The 16212-nt window shown below is 45.7% G+C and overlaps 1 protein-coding gene across 3 annotated transcripts in view; it reads right to left on the minus strand.

Moving 5' to 3' along the window:
• Positions 1-16212, minus strand: part of STAB1 (stabilin 1) — a 308949-nt gene that overhangs the window by 90263 nt on the left and 202474 nt on the right. For all 3 annotated transcript variants that reach the window (XM_068251889.1, XM_068251888.1, XM_068251891.1), the window contains 6 exons: positions 14363-14488; positions 11495-11568; positions 9902-9976; positions 4266-4385; positions 2212-2259; positions 1757-1840 (listed from right to left, as the gene is read on the minus strand). In XM_068251889.1, the coding sequence (XP_068107990.1) occupies positions 1757-1840; positions 2212-2259; positions 4266-4385; positions 9902-9976; positions 11495-11568; positions 14363-14488 (527 nt within the window). The remainder of the gene's footprint in view (positions 1-1756; positions 1841-2211; positions 2260-4265; positions 4386-9901; positions 9977-11494; positions 11569-14362; positions 14489-16212) is intronic.

Consider the following 16212-nt stretch of genomic DNA (forward strand, 5'->3'; position numbering starts at 1 on the left):
CCTTCTGTAGGAGTGGTGGCAGTTATACCCTGAAATAGTGTGTCATTTCTATTACCGTAATTCACAAGCTCCCTTCTAGTCGGTCTGCTGCCAAAATCCCCACGGTTTCTGCACACTGATTGTGACCACAGATTGCATGGTCTGTGTGCTGAAACCGATTGGAAGGCATTGTGCGGTCCGGCCACTAGGGGGCGTGTGACAATGACCTCACTTTCCTCTCACTTCTCCTCCTACTCTGACTGCATGCTGTTAGTGTAAACACAGTACAAACATGCCGCCTGTAAGGAACTTACATTTGGTTAATGATGGTAATGCCGAGACCCAGGCCGAGAGAGTCACTTCCGGGTCTCGGCGCTTGTTCCCCGCTGATGACGCAGCAGCTGGAACGCAAGCCGCACATTCTGATGGGCGGAGGGCGCGTTCCTAGGCATACCGCTGTGTGATTGGATCTGCAGATTGTGTCCGGCTACTGATTGGATGAAAGTTGTATTTAAACTTGCAGAGTGCTCCCAGTCATTGCCCGTGATAGCATAGCTGTGGCTAGTTGCTGGGTGCGCACTCTGACCTCTGTTTGCTAAATTGCTGTTGACCTTTGGCTTGTTACTGACCATTCTTGATGCTGCCTGGACCGACCTCTGCCTGTTACCTTGATACGCTCTTGCTTGCTGCCTGGACCGACCTCTGCCTGTTACCTGGTTACGCTCTTGCTTGCTTCCTGGACCGTTCTTTGCCTGTTACCTGGAAACTCTCTTGCTTGCTGCCTGGACCGACCTCTGCCTGTTACCTGGAAACTCTCTTGTTTGCTGCCTGGACCGACCTCTGCCTGTTACCTGGAAACTCTCTTGCTTTCTGCCTGGACCGAAGTCTGCCTTTTACCTGGAAACTCTTTTGCTTGCTACCTGGACCGACCCTTGCTTGTTGCCTGGAAACTCTCTTGCTTGCTGCCTGGACCAACCTCTGCCTGTTACCTGGATACTTTCTTGCTTGCTGCCTGGACCGACCTCTGCCTTTTACCTGGAAACTCTGTTGCTTGCTGCCTGGACCAACCTCTGCCTGTTACCTGGAAACTCTCTTGCTTGCTGCCTGGACCGACCTCTGCCTGTTACCTGGAAACTCTCTTGCTTGCTGCCTGGACCGACCTCTGCCTGTTACTTGGAAACTCTCTTGCTTGCTGCCTGGACCAACCTCTGACTGTTACATGGACTCTCTTGCTTGCTGCCTAGACTGACCATTACCTGCTACCTGAATACCTCTGAATCCTGCTTGTACTCTGTAATATCACCTGCCTCCACTGAGGGCCTCATCCTCATCATATCAGGTACCTGCATTCCTTGAACTTGAACTGTGTGATACTAGCTTCAGTGGGGCTCTGGGGGGTTATTGTCCGCTCTACTTCAGTCTGTATGCCTTGCATGTTAAGACCTGGGGGTAACCGTAGTCAGGCGACAAACCAGGTGTCCTGTTCATGCGGGGGCGTGTCTATAGGTGAAGACCGTGGGCCCGGCTCAGAGTCATGGCAATAGATTGGGGCATAGAGACTGATTGTGAACATAACCTTGCAAGCCTTACACCGCCCCTGTAATCTCTGCACCTGATGCAAATGTTTCACCTTGCTTCCTGGGAGAACCGGCCCTGATTGTTATATCCTGTATGCCGTTGTACAGCGCCACGGAAGGTGCTGGCGCTATATATATCAATAATAATAATAATAATAATTCTACTTGAACTGTCATTTGCTGCACACAGACGTTCTCACCTTGGTTTGGTTTTCTATGACATCCTTTAGAGGGATGAACACTGTGAAAGGTCCGCTTCCCGCCAAGTCCTTCATTTTGTACTTCTAGAGACAAAAGACAATACGATGGTGACAAAACATCTTTCATAAGCTACCTACACATGTCAGATAACCGGCATCACGACGGTCTACCAATCGATTGTTCAGAACGGAAGATCCGGTAGTGTGCGGCACGAATGCTTTGAACGGAATGATCGTTCATCGTCATCCGATACTTGTGATATCTACCGATTCTGACCTCATCCGTCAGGATGGATCGCTCTTTTGGATGATTATCGTGATCTGTTGGGACTCCTCCGGGTCCTTACAATCGTTATCATTTGTTGGTCATTCATCTTTTTTACTCACGATTCCAATCGAGCTTGTGTACAAGGCCTAAATCTACTTCTCGTTCCCAGAAGAATCATACTACTGACCTGCACCAGTTTGTAGAAGCCAATTCCTTCTTTATCGTACATCAGCGTCTGCAGGAATATACACATAATTAATATTCAGCATTTTACAGACTCCAGTTACCTCTCTGCGACTGCCTGACGCAGATTGGCGGCCGCAGAGGGGCTCTCTCAGGTCTCAGAAAGGCCATATGGCGCCATCTCTTGAGGAGCGAGATTAGACGTGAGCTCCCATCATTGTAAACAGCAGCCACCAGTGATCAGCCTGCCAGTGGAGATCAGCGCTGGCAGGCTGGTTTTTGTATTTATTTATACAAATGTATTTATATAGCGCAGCCATCGTATGCAGCACTGTACAGAGTATAGCCTTGTGACTTAATGGAGTATTGTAGGGGAATACGGGGTATCTTATCAGGTATTTCTACTGGGTGAATGCTGCAGTTACTTCTGGAGCAAGAAACAAAAGGACCACATGATTCCATCTGTCTTAAACACACCTAAAGTGAGAGGGATACAGAGGCTGCCATATTTATTTCCTTTTAAGCAATACCAGTTGCCTGGCTGTCCTGCTGATCCTCTGCCTCTAATACGCTTAGCTATAGACCCTGAACAAGGATATCTATCTATCTATATCTATCTATCTATCTACCTACCATCTATCCAGGGGCATACGAGAGCTTTCTGCTCTCTGCACAATTGTTCTAATGACTGCATCTGCTCAGCCACTGATAAGGAATCATACAAAGCATTGCAGACAAATATCTGTAGACAGTTACTATTCAGTGTTCAGCAGGGTCTTGTGTACAGTGCTGCAATACCCCAGCCTTTCTACCCCTCCCCAAGTGCTGTGTCCTGTAGTAATGCTTGAAGAGTCTGGGCATGGAGAGAAAAAGCTTTCTATTCTCTGCAGGTTTGGAGTTTGGCCAGAGGGGGCCCTATCCAAAGTTTTGCAGGGGGGGGGGGGGGGGGGGGGGGGAGGGGCAGTGATTTTTAGTTATGCCCCTCTATCTATCTGCCTGTCTGTCTGCCTATCTATCAACCATCTAGCCTATTACAGTGTTAGTGGTGTGTCTATAGGTAATGTCAGGTGGCACTGTCTGTGTTTTTTTCCTGTCTGCCAGCAGTAAAGATGATGACCACAGGCTCATGGTGGATCAATCGGCACGAACAAATTCTACAACAAAAATCAATCATATATTTATATCGATTTTATTTATTTTTTTTACTTCTTATTTTGCAATGTAGTAACGTATCCTCCTCCCCTCCACCCTCCACTAGTATCTTTCTGTACTTTTTTTTTTAAGTGCGACTGGATTAGCTGCATGAAGTGGATTTGCTTCAGAAGTGCGATTCAGACGCTACTGCAGCCAAAGAGATCAGCAGGGCTGCCAGGCAACTGACATTGTTTAACAGCAAATACATATAAGGAGTGCTGTAATGTAAAAAAGAAAAGTCTGCGGTGAATTCCGATGCTTGGTTAGAAACATCAGACAGCACAGTCAAATTTAAATCAGTCTGCACACTTCTGATGTCCCTGCGGATCGCATAACCGTGCGTTGCTGAAAACGCGATCAGCAGGCCAACGATCAGCAGGGAGGAAGCCTCAGGGTGGCTGGAGGCAGGCCGGTCCACCCACGATGCCAAGTGAGGCGACCTTCTCAGGCGGCAGAAGTCTGGGGGCGGCACCAGGCAGAAACAGGAAGTGAAGAGAATCCCTGGCCAACCTATAATGGAGGCAACTGTACATGGCTAACCATACTGGGGGCAACTGTACCTGGATAACTTATACTGGGGGCAACTGTACCTGGCTACCAACACTGGGGGCACCAATAACTGGCTACCCACCTATACTGAGGGTGTTTTTTAGGGGGCTCGCCGCAACTATAACCCGTGTTACAAATTGTCGGGTGCTGTACGATCATTCCAGCTTGAGGAATGAGTTTGCCTCAGGCAGCAAGAATTCTAGAACAGGCCCTGGCTAGAGGAAGCACCCTACACCTTAAAAATGAAGTCAGGATCTAAATAAGGTGGATACCAGTAATGTCTGTTTTATTTATAATTTAGAAAGAAATCTGAACCTGAGCGATATTCCCAGTGCAAGTTATTCCGTCGCCAGTCATGAAGGCCCTACAGTAGCAGTTCCGCTTCAGAGGTCCGGTAGGTATGCACAATGCCAGTGGGCTGCAGCCTCCATTGTTCTAGAGAGAGAGAGAGAGGAGTAAAGTGAGTGAGCACAGAGTAAGCGGCAGGTTTCAGCTATACAAACAGATTGGCAGAGAAATCGGGCGTGGAGGACGCGCAATGGTGGGGGCTGTAAGCAATCACATATCCCTCTTGGCGGTCTATTAGAAACCGCCAGGCGGCAGCGAAGCAGTTTTTTTAAAATTTGTTTAAAATTTTGTAGCGAGCCTAGGGCTCGCAACATGATAGCTGCTGTGCAGCGGCATCCCCCCGCCCGCTACGCTTTGATCAGGAAATCCCGTTGAAAGAACGGGTTTTCCTGAAGGGCTTCCCCCATCTCCATGGCGACGGGACGGGATGACGTCACCAACTTCATCGACGTCGTGACGTCAAAGGGAGTCCCGATCCACCCCTCAGCGCTGCCTGGCACTGATTGGCCAGGCAGCGCACAGGGTCTGGGGGGGAAGGGGGTTGCGCGCCGATCGGCGGGTAGCGGCGGCGATCAGAATGCACACGCAGCTAGCAAATTGCTAGCTGCGTGTTGCAAAAAAAAAAATTATGCGAATTGGCAGGGCCTGAGAAATCCTCCTGCGCAGCATAGCCCGAGCTCAGCTCAGGCTTACCGCCAGGAAGGTTAAAGCAAAACGCGAACAGAAAATAAAAGTGAAAATAACCATACACAGGTCATACTTACCTCTCGTGTAGTCTACTACTCAATCTCTTTCTCCTCTCCTGCATCTGATTTGTCCACCGTGATTCTCCTTCCTTCATTTTGAAAATGGCCATTACCCCATAACAGCTTCCTGGTCAGCACACTGTTACACTGTTATATCGCCCGCTTGAGCCATAGGGAAACATGGACATTACCTTGCTCATCAGATGTCCTTTCAGTTATAACTGACAGCAACTGATATACAGTATAACTGACCGCAACCGATATATTTACGTTCTGACAATATTTCCGTTGTTCTTCTGAGAGGAACTGACGGTGAGGTAAGTATGTAATATTCACTTGCAGGAACATCATGTGTTTGTTTTAAATAATTTTACTCGGTTCAGGTTCCCTTTAAGGTATCCATACATTACTCGATATTGCGGCCTGATCCAATCCACTTTCCAGGAAACTGTTCATCTAGGAATGCTCGGACCTGACACCCATAATGTGGTGGTGCACCATCTTGCTGGAAAAACTCCGGGAACGTGCCAGCTTCAGGAACAGATTCCTGGAAAGTGGATTGGTCATTGTGGGCCAGTTGAATGGCCCCCAAGGTCTCCTGATCTGAACCCCTTAGACTTTTATCTTTGGGGTCATTTGAAGGCAATTGTCTCTGCTGTGAAGATACGAGATGTGCAGCACCTGAAACTACGGATACTGGAAGCCTGTGCTAGCATTTCTCCTGCGGTGCTGCTATCAGTGTGTGAAGAGTGGGAGAAGAGGGTACGGATACTGGAAGCCTGTGCTGGCATTTCTCCTGCGGTGTTGCTATCAGTGTGTGAAGAGTGGGAGAAGAGGGTACGGATACTGGAAGCCTGTGCTAGCATTTCTCCTGCGGTGTTGCTATCAGTGTGTGAGGAGTGGGAGAAGGGGGTACGGATACTGGAAGCCTGTGCTGGCATTTCTCCTGCGGTGTTGCTATCAGTGTGTGAAGAGTGGGAGAAGAGGGTACGGATACTGGAAGCCTGTGCTAGCATTTCTCCTGCGGTGTTGCTATCAGTGTGTGAGGAGTGGGAGAAGAGGGTACAGATACTGGAAGCCTGTGCTAGCATTTCTCCTGCAGTGTGGCTATCAGTGTGTGAAGAGTGGGAGAAGAGGGTACGGATACTGGAAGCCTGTGCAGGCATTTCTCCTGTGGTGTTGCTATCAGTGTGTGAGGAGTGGGAGAAGAGGGTACGGATACTGGAAGCCTGTGCTGGCATTTCTCCTGCGGTGCTGCTATCAGTGTGTGAAGAGTGGGAGGAGAGGGTACGGATACTGGAAGCCTGTGCTAGCATTTCTCCTGCAGTGTTGCTATCAGTGTGTGAGGAGTGGGAGAAGAGGGTACGGATACTGGAAGCCTGTGCTGGCATTTCTCCTGCAGTGTTGCTATCAGTGTGTGAGGAGTGGGAGAAGAGGGTACGGATACTGGAAGCCTGTGCTAGCATTTCTCCTGCGGTGCTGCTATCAGTGTGTGAGGAGTGGGAGAAGAGGGTACGGATACTGGAAGCCTGTGCTAGCATTTCTCCTGCGGTGTTGCTATCAGTGTGTGAGGAGTGGGAGAAGAGGGTACGGATACTGGAAGCCTGTGCTGGCATTTCTCCTGCGGTGTTGCTATCAGTGTGTGAAGAGTGGGAGAAGAGGGTACGGATACTGGAAGCCTGTTCTAGCATTTCTCCTGCGGTGTTGCTATCAGTGTGTGAAGAGTGGGAGAAGAGGGTACAGATACTGGAAGCCTGTGCTAGCATTTCTCCTGCGGTGTTGCTATCAGTGTGTGACGAGCGGGAGAAGAGGGTACGGATACTGGAAGCCTGTGCTGGCATTTCTCCTGCGGTGCTGCTATCAGTGTGTGACGAGCGGGAGAAGAGGGTACGGATACTGGAAGCCTGTGCTAGCATTTCTCCTGCGGTGCTGCTATCAGTGTGTGAGGAGTGGGAGAAGAGGGTACGGATACTGGAAGCCTGTGCTGGCATTTCTCCTGCGGTGTTGCTATCAGTGTGTGAAGAGTGGGAGAAGAGGGTACGGATACTGGAAGCCTGTGCTGGCATTTCTCCTGCGGTGTTGCTATCAGTGTGTGAAGAGTGGGAGAAGATGGTACGGATACTAGAAGCCTGTGCTAGCATTTCTCCTGCGGTGTTGCTATCAGTGTGTGAAGAGTGGGAGAAGAGGGTACGGATACTGGAAGCCTGTGCTAGCATTTCTCCTGCGGTGTTGCTATCAGTGTGTGAAGAGTGGAAGAAGAGGGTACGGATACTAGAAGCCTGTGCTAGCATTTCTCCTGCGGTGTTGCTATCAGTGTGTGAAGAGTGAGAGAAGAGGGTACGGATACTGGAAGCCTGTGCTGGCATTTCTCCTGCGGTGTTGCTATCAGTGTGTGAGGAGTGGGAGAAGAGGGTTGCATTGACAATCCAGCACAATGCAGCAATAGCAGCATAGGGGGCGATATACAGGCTGGGAACGCGAACAATCACTCGCGTTCCCATGCCTGTCGGACGGTGACGGCGAAACCGGAAGTGCTCGCCGGCGGGTCCTGGGACATCGGAGCGGAGCTGCGAGGGCACCGATCGGCTGCTGGGGGCTGAGGGAAGCCCCAGGTGAGTAAATCTCATTTTTTTCAGTTGGCTTAAGGATCACTTTAAATGCTAAGATAAAGAACTACACACTCAGTGTTTTTTCTCCCTCTTGCCTCTTCCCCCTCCCCTTGCTTGTAGAGTCATCAGACACAGACTGGGGGCTGGAATGATGTGTCTGTGATCTGTCCACACAGGAGCAGCTTGACAGCAAGTTAAAGCATGCAGACAAACTAGCCAAGTACATCTGTAGGTAACTTTTCTTCAATAATAGCACCATCATTTGGACAGTCTGCTCTGCTCAGAAGCCCCCGAGTTCTGTTTGTGATGTTTACGTTTGGTTCCTATCGTTGCTGAACTAGTTGGCCTTAATTTTATCACCTGATTAGGAAAAAATATCTAAAGCTTGCCATACAAACATCAATTTTGATCACCCAAATAGGCCCCCCCAGCCAGTCATCGAGCCTCTTTAGGCCCCCCAAAATTTGAAGCTGGAGCCGTCACTACATAGACCCCTCCTTCTACCTAAGACACCTCCCCCCGCCTCCAATGCTGCATAGCCTTAACCACCCCCTTGCTGCCTTAACTTAACCACCCTCCCTGGAGCCTAACCTTAACCCTTAAACTACCCTGCTACTGCCATAGGGGACAATAGTGAAAGCGGTGATTAGCTGCAATGAATAATTATTATGGTGCCTGATAAATAGCAGGTGCTGCCCTGCGCCATTTTTACACGAACTGGGCAGTAGATCCCTCTCTGATCAGATTCAATCACAGAAGGATGAATCTAATGGTCGATCTGCCCATGCACCTTTAAGTGAACCTCCGGACTAAAAATCTACTCAGCAGCACTGAAAAGGCTTGGTGTTTCTTTAACAGCTTCATGGCATCAGAACTTTATTTTTTTATCCAAGCTCATTTTTGGCTGCACAGAAGATAAGCTCCGCCCGGGCATTTTCCCCCTGATACTGTGCAAAGCATGATGGCATTTCTGATGTTGCTGTTCTCGTTGCCTAGCAACTGGGAGGGCTGATCAGGACACAGGACAGTTGGAACTGTGCCTCATGCTCCCTGTCACCTACTTTCAACCAAAAAGATGGCTGCCCTCATGAAATCACAAACATTTGCCTGTTCTTTTAAAACAGTGTGGGTAAGAGATTATATTACCTATTTTAATTAACATAACTAATGTAACTTAATGACAGTATGTTTGTTTAAGCTGAAGTTCCTCTTTAAGGATTTCGCACACACATTTTCTGACGCACGCCGTGAACAGTGAGTGGCGCTGTAAAGTGGTTATTGGTGGGCTCAACACGATACTTGCCAACCACAGATCACAGAATCACTTCTTAAAAATGTGACTTTTTGCTACTAGACAGGAAGAGGCGGACTTACTACGATGTTCCCTCCTATTGTCCTCCCATCACCTTCTCTTAAGGTGAAGTAGAAAAAAAAAGTCATTTACTCACCTCAGTAGAGGGAAGCCTAATCCTAACCCTTCAGCAGTCTTACCCCCCCCCCCCCCCCCCTCCGTCGCTGCTGTAGTAAACTCAGAAAATATTCAACGTTAATGTCTAATATTACTCACGGCCATGCACCCCTCTGTAGCATGGACCGTGTGTGTGCGGCTTTTTACTCCATACACGAGCGGCTCCATGTTACTGTGCAGGCGCAAAACCTAATGACACCTGCTAAGTGCAGCTGCTCATCTTTTCTTCTGGCTTTAGATCTTTCATTAAATGAACATTCGTCAGAGATGCACCTGACAGGACTAAAGACGTCGCCATGTGATAAATGTTAAAATGTAAATGAGGGCAAAGAAAGATTTTACAATGGGCAAACACTGATTAAATCATATATAAATGAGTAATGTAAAAAAAAAGAAGCAATTTTTTCCCCCTTACTTTATTTCCCTGCAGTTCCTCTTTAAGGGGAGTGAATGGGGCGGGGAAGAGGAGGGAAAGGGAGAGTGATAGGAGGGAACATTACAGCAAGCCCGCCTCTTCCTGTCTGAGAATTTGATTTCAACCAGAAGTAACATTTTCAAGCAGTGATTATTGGGATCGGGGGGAACGAGTAGCGGAACGGACAACGCACAGAGGGATGTAGATCCAGTATGGACACACCTCTTGGTTAGCTCAGGTAGTTTTGGCTGGGGTCAGATGTGCTTTAAAAAGGACACAAAATGCAGCTTTTCAAGTCTTTTTAACAACATCTGTGTAAATGAACTGCATTCTAGAGATATTTTTAGGCCACTTTTATACAAAACCTGTTTGCAGATGTTGATTGGTGTGCAGGAGTCGGTCCCGTTCCCTTCATACCCCGGCAGACAGTTACAGGCAACCTGAAACATCGATAAAATATTTCATTCATAAAATCAGAAGATGAACTGTTTACTGAACGTATAACACCGTGTAATGGGTACAGCTGGAGAGAGACGCTTATATACAGTTCAGATAAACTCACATTATAATCCCTCCACAAAACTTATGGTGGCCACACACGACACAATAAATTGATCCGATTTTACGGCAATTCGATAAAAACGATCGGATCTCCCGAAAAAATCGAAAGCTTTCTTTTCATTCGACTGAAAAATCTGATCGGGTTTCCCGTTTTCCTTGATTTTTATCGATCCGGAATGCCAGATATTTTTCTTCAATCATTCTAAAGATTGTATGGTGTGTGTTAGATTGTCAATTTATTAATGGATAAGTATACACACCCAAGCAATTTTCTCAGAGTTTTCAATCTTTTTTATCATAATTGGGGAAAAATTGAACATATGTGTGTGGTACATTGGTTAGATTTTTGAAATGTTACAGTCAGTCAGAAAAATTGATTGCAGTTCTTAAATTTAACAGATATTCAAAACATTGTATGGTGTGTGGCCACTTTTATACTTACACATCATACATCTGGCATATTGTTTAACGCAAACCTGGAATGAAAATAAACTTTTGGTATAATGAATTGTACGTGTAGTACAGCGAAACAGAGCACTAGTAGCAAAGATAGGAGTTATCATATTGTTTCCAGTACAGGAAGAGTTAAAAAACTTCACTTGTTATCTATGCAAAAGAGCTTCTCTGAGCTATTCCACCCAAGTTGAGGGGAATACAGCCCAGTTTTCTGAAACACTTATACATCAAAGAAACAGTGAGAGACAGCTTGAGATAAGGTTTTACTGCAGGAAAGTTCAATGGGTCATTATTTCTGCTTTGTTTTATAGCTTAAAAGACAGAGTGTGGTTTTAAAACTGTATGATGCAAAAAAAAAAAAAAAAAAGTTACGTAAAATAAATAACATGAGACTTTTCTTTGCGACTAATCTTCGTTTCATTATCCATACTACACAACACACATACAATTTATTATATCATAAGTTCTTTTTCGCTTCAGGTTTTCTTTAAGTCATCGACTTTGTGAAAGACAGAACTTTGTTGTCCTTAACACAATTTTGTCTCAACTTTAGTGGTATGCTTCCTGTATTGGTCCATCATTTATCATCATCAACTTTAGGATGTTGTTCCCGATGATGCGCCAGACTTGTAGACGTAAACACTTTTTTTTCTTATAGAGCAGATTTCTTGATTTTCCCATTATGTCAGTTACAAAAGCAGTGATTGGTACGTCTCCACCTACGATACATCCGCTCTGGCCATCCCAAGTTATAGCCTGGAACATTTCAACTCAAAGCCAAATGAGAGGGTCCAAATTATCCTGGGAATTCCCAGCTTGGCCATGTTTCAGTGTTCTGCTACTTAGAAATGCTGCCCCCTTCTGGTCATTCAGCAATGATGTTTGGATACTTAAAAGAATAGTATAAACTACAAGTATCAGGTATAAAGTTCCTAACTCACTTTGTTGGGCCCAGTTTTCGTGCATTCTGCGATGGCGTGACAACCGCCATTATTTTCCAGGCATGCATCAATCTCTGCACAGAAGAGAAAAATACATTTAATCAAATTCATGTTTTAAAACAAAAGGGAACTTTGTAGGTATTGTATATAACACAGGAGATGATCCTCGATCAGGAACGCAAATATAAATGTCTCTGTGCGGTAACATTACCTACATTTCTGTGATCTGACTCGCGCATCTGTGATCTGGCATCTGCACATCAGGTCTGATCATTATTCTCTGCAATCTGTTGTGTTTATCTCCGCCCACATAACAGAGAAGCCGTAATGATCAGCTAGGACAGTGGTGCCCAACCTTTTTTTGGCCCGAGGGCCGCACTTCATATCAGGATAAATTTTGTGGGCCGAAATATACACATAAAATGTAAATATAAATCTAACATTTTTCTAGTAACAGTTAACATGGTGTTGGAAAAGGAAAGAAACCGGCAAATCAAGAATAATTGTACTGACCATTTGATGCCCATTTTCTGGGTTACCTGGGTGTGTGTGCAGAGGCTCTCTGGGTGATTCCCCCCGCCCAGCACAAATGCTGCAGCCTACTATTCAGCAGAAGCCAGGGGTCTCATAAGTTGGCGCGGGTGAAGGTCAGCCAGTGAAGGTCAGCATGGAGCAAGTTTTTTACAGCTTGACCAGCTGGTAGGATGTGATGTCACACTGTCCCCTGAGATGAGAGGCTGGAGCAGCGGCAAAGCATCTGGGAGAGGAGAGCCGGAGCAAGAATCCGTGCTGCGGAGGAGGATCGGGGATTGCGTCATAGGTTTACTTGCATTCTCTGCAGCAGCGCTGTGATAGTTAGAGACTCTCGCCCATTGGTTACTGCAGGAACCTCCCTCCAATAGGAATAAGGCTGATTCTTATTGTAGGGTGGTTCCTGCAGCAACCAATGGATGAGGGTCTCTAACTACAGCGCTACTGCAGAGAACGCGACTATGCTGTGTATACCTATGACGTAGTATGACACAATCCCCGATCCTCCTCCTCAGGACACTTCCACGGGCCACAAAAGTTGGCTTTGCAGGCCGCAAATGGCCCACGGGCCTTAGGTTGGGCACAGCTGAGCTAGGAGATCAGAGATAGAGCTAGCCATACACAGAGATTATCACCCAATGGGGATCGATTCCCTTCTTCCACGCACAGAACATACAATTTCAATAGATTCCAGCAGAGATTCTATTGATAATCATGCTCCGGAAGAAGTGCAGGAGCGCAAAATGAACAGAGGCTCATCGCTTTTCTGGCAACTCACAGCTGGTGCAGGTACCCCATGCTTTTACATTTGGTACTATAAGCATTTTTTGCAACTGATAAAGCCCTCAGATTGTTAATAATTTAATAATATTATTAGTTATACTGCAGTACAGTAAAGCAACCACAAGATGTCACTGTCTGTAAAGTGAGGTGATGATCTCTATGGTATTGTGATTTCCTGTATTCCTCTTTAAAGTAAGCTGCATTACCTGATAGTGGGGTATGTTTTATCTCTGACCATTTTTTTTCAGTAAACAGTTCTAACTTGTTATACTGGGTGCCTATCTGCGTGTACACAACACTCTGCTCCATCACAGATGACTCACAGTGCCGGGAATGTTTCACCGATCTCATCCAGTACAGTGATATTATTCACTAGGGCTGTAATATCTTGACACTTTATAAATACAATAAATAAACTAGTTACTGCACCAAGTGTAATATATCTATGTCCCGCAGGACTTCGTCTGAAATCCCAGGGACATAGATATTTGTCTACCATCGCTACATGTGCTCCCGTGCACATTCTCATTGCCTGATTGTTAGAGCACAGATCAGTGAAAAGGAACACAGTTCCCATTCATTGATCTAAGTGCCTGTGATCAATGTCCACTGGCATCAATGAGATGCCGTGGTTGTTAAAAAAACAAAAGTGACACTTACACGCATTACTTCCTGTTCGCGTACAAACAGTACGCACAGGAAAATAAATTGTAGGGACATCTAGTGGCCCAATGGTAAATAGTAAAATAGGTGGGTTTTAAAGTGAACCTCAGGACTAAAAATCGAATCAGCAGCACTGAAAAGGCTTGGTGTTTCTTTAACAGTTTCACAGCATCAGAACTTTGTTTCTCTTATACAAGCCTCATTTTTAGCTGCACAGAAGAAAACTGCCCAGGCTTTTTCCCCTGATGCTGTGCAAAGCATGATGGGATTTCTGATTTTGTTCTCGTTCTGCTGTTTTGGTGCAAGTTTTTTTTTTTACATTTTGAATTTGACATTTGAAGCCTAGTGTGTGCAGCTGGGAGGAGTAATCAGGACACAGGACAGTTGGAACTGTGTCTCATGCTCCCTGTCACCTCCTTTCAACCAAAAAGATGGCTGCCCCCATGACAAAGATGGCAGCCCCCATGAATCACAAACATTTGCCTGCTCTTTTAAAACAGAGTGGGTAAGAGATTATATTACCTATATATTCTAATTAACATAACTAATGTAACTTGATGAAAGTATGTTTGTTTAGGCTGAAGTTCCCCTTTAATTACAGTAGCATGTATTATTTAAAAACTATAATGGCTGAACACTGAGAAATAATTATTTTTTTGCCATTTTTTTTCTTATTATTCCCATTAAAATGCATTTAGAATAAAATAATTCTTAGCATAATGTACCACCTAAAGAAAGCCTAAGTGGTGGTGAAAACAACAACATATAGATCATTTTGTTGTGATAAATAGTTATAAAGTTATTGGTGAATGAAGGGGAGGAGCTCTAAGTGAAAATTGCTCTGGTCCAGAAGGAGAAAAATCCCTCAGTGGTGAAGTGGTTAATCCTCACCGAGACAGATGACGCCATCCCCGCTGTAGCCATCGAGGCACGTACAGCGCGCTTGTCCCAGGGACGCATTGGTGCAGTTTGCAAACTCGGAGCAGCCGCCATTGTTCACAGCGCAAGCATCAATCTCTGGAATTAAAAAGAAGAAAGCAAAGCATTTCAATGCCCATTGCAACACTTAACTATTACTGCAAACCTGAAGTGAAAATAAACTCAACAGATTACTAACTGCACATATCTTGGCAATGGCATAGAGGACTTCCCTGGTGTCTCATATGCTTTTTACTGCCTACTGTAAGAGGACAGCTACATGGGAAGAAAGTCATTTACAGTGCATTTCACTGTATATTCACAATATTTTTTTTGTTTTGTTTTTGCAATAGAGCTCCTTTAAAGTTAATGGTAAGCCAAAAAATAAATAAAAAAACGAACCAGATACTCACCTAAGGAGAGAGCAGAAGTCGACCGATCGGATCCAATACCGCTCCGGGGGGGGGGGGGGGGGGGGGGGAGCCAGCGCTGGAACATGGAGACCAGGAGAGGAACAGAAGGGCTGTATAGGACCCAGAGCCTTCCCTCTCCTTAGGTAAGTATCTGTTCTGTTTTGGGGGTTTTTGGCTTCCCACTCACTTACCCTTTGAAAGGTTATTTCAAAGCGAAGATGAAAAATTATCATCTAGGAGAAAAAGGGAATTGCTTATGGGCCGAAGAAAGCACAATGGACACTGTCAGGGCCGGATTTATACTTTCCAGCGCCCTAGGCCGGCTGTCACCAACCGCCCCCCCCTCCCCCCCCCCCCCCCCCCCCCATTCTGTCCAACTCTGACTGGTGATCACTGGGTTACATGGGCTCCTGTCTGTTTTGCTGCTTTGCCCCCCCTGTTCAAAGAAGCAGTGCATGCTCTGTCCACTCCGTGTAATGTTGCACTCCAGCCTGGATGCACAGCAGCCGATAGTGTTCTGGGCTTGCATAATTCAGAAATGATGCTCATATATGAGCAGCACTTGTCAAGTACACATACCCATAACACTCCAAGCCTCGGCTGCTGTGCACATCAGTACAGGAGTGCGTAATAACAAGAAGCCCGAGAGGACAGAGCATGCACTGCTTCTTTGTCCTCTGTGCGACTTGCTTCAGTCAGAGTCACAAACAGGTGATGGTGCAGCGCAAAGGAGAGAAACCCATCCAACACTGAGAACAGGTAAGTAGAAGGATCCCAAACTATGCACGCTGGCATAGATGTCGTGTAATGCTAGGTACACACGATGCAATTCTGAGATTTACTGTCACATCGATTGTTTACAATGTCTGATCTGATTTCCGATCAATTTTTCAATCGATTTTCCGTTCATTTCTATGAAAAAATCATTCAGAAAATCTATCGGATAGCAGATCGGACATGTTGGAAATAGTCGATCTGACAGTAAATCTGTCAGAAAATTGCATCATGTGTATCTAGCATAAGCTCAGGTGTACTTTACACAGTGACAATTTAGCACTTGGGGCAAGTTAAGACAGATCTTAATCAGTTAGCAGGAAGTTTTTAAGTTTTGTAATAGAATGATAATATTTATTGGCTAACCAAAAGAAAATAGTGAGCCTTTGGCTAATGAGCCATCTTCAGACTTTGTTACTGTATACAAGATGTTAGGACATACAGTTATATATACAGTCAGCAGGAGATGCATACATTGTTTTGTAAATATAAATAAATGTAATACAGTTGTCATTCTGTTTCAAAACATCCTGCTTTCACTGATGGCTAACACAGAACAATGCTTTGCTCCGTGTAAAACATGTCAGGAAAGAGTTAAACTGTAGCACAGAGAGAATGTTGCTGTCATTCCCTAGG

This window comes from Hyperolius riggenbachi, chromosome 9 (genome assembly GCF_040937935.1).
Source record: "Hyperolius riggenbachi isolate aHypRig1 chromosome 9, aHypRig1.pri, whole genome shotgun sequence".
In the NCBI taxonomy this organism is placed as follows: domain Eukaryota; kingdom Metazoa; phylum Chordata; class Amphibia; order Anura; family Hyperoliidae; genus Hyperolius; species Hyperolius riggenbachi.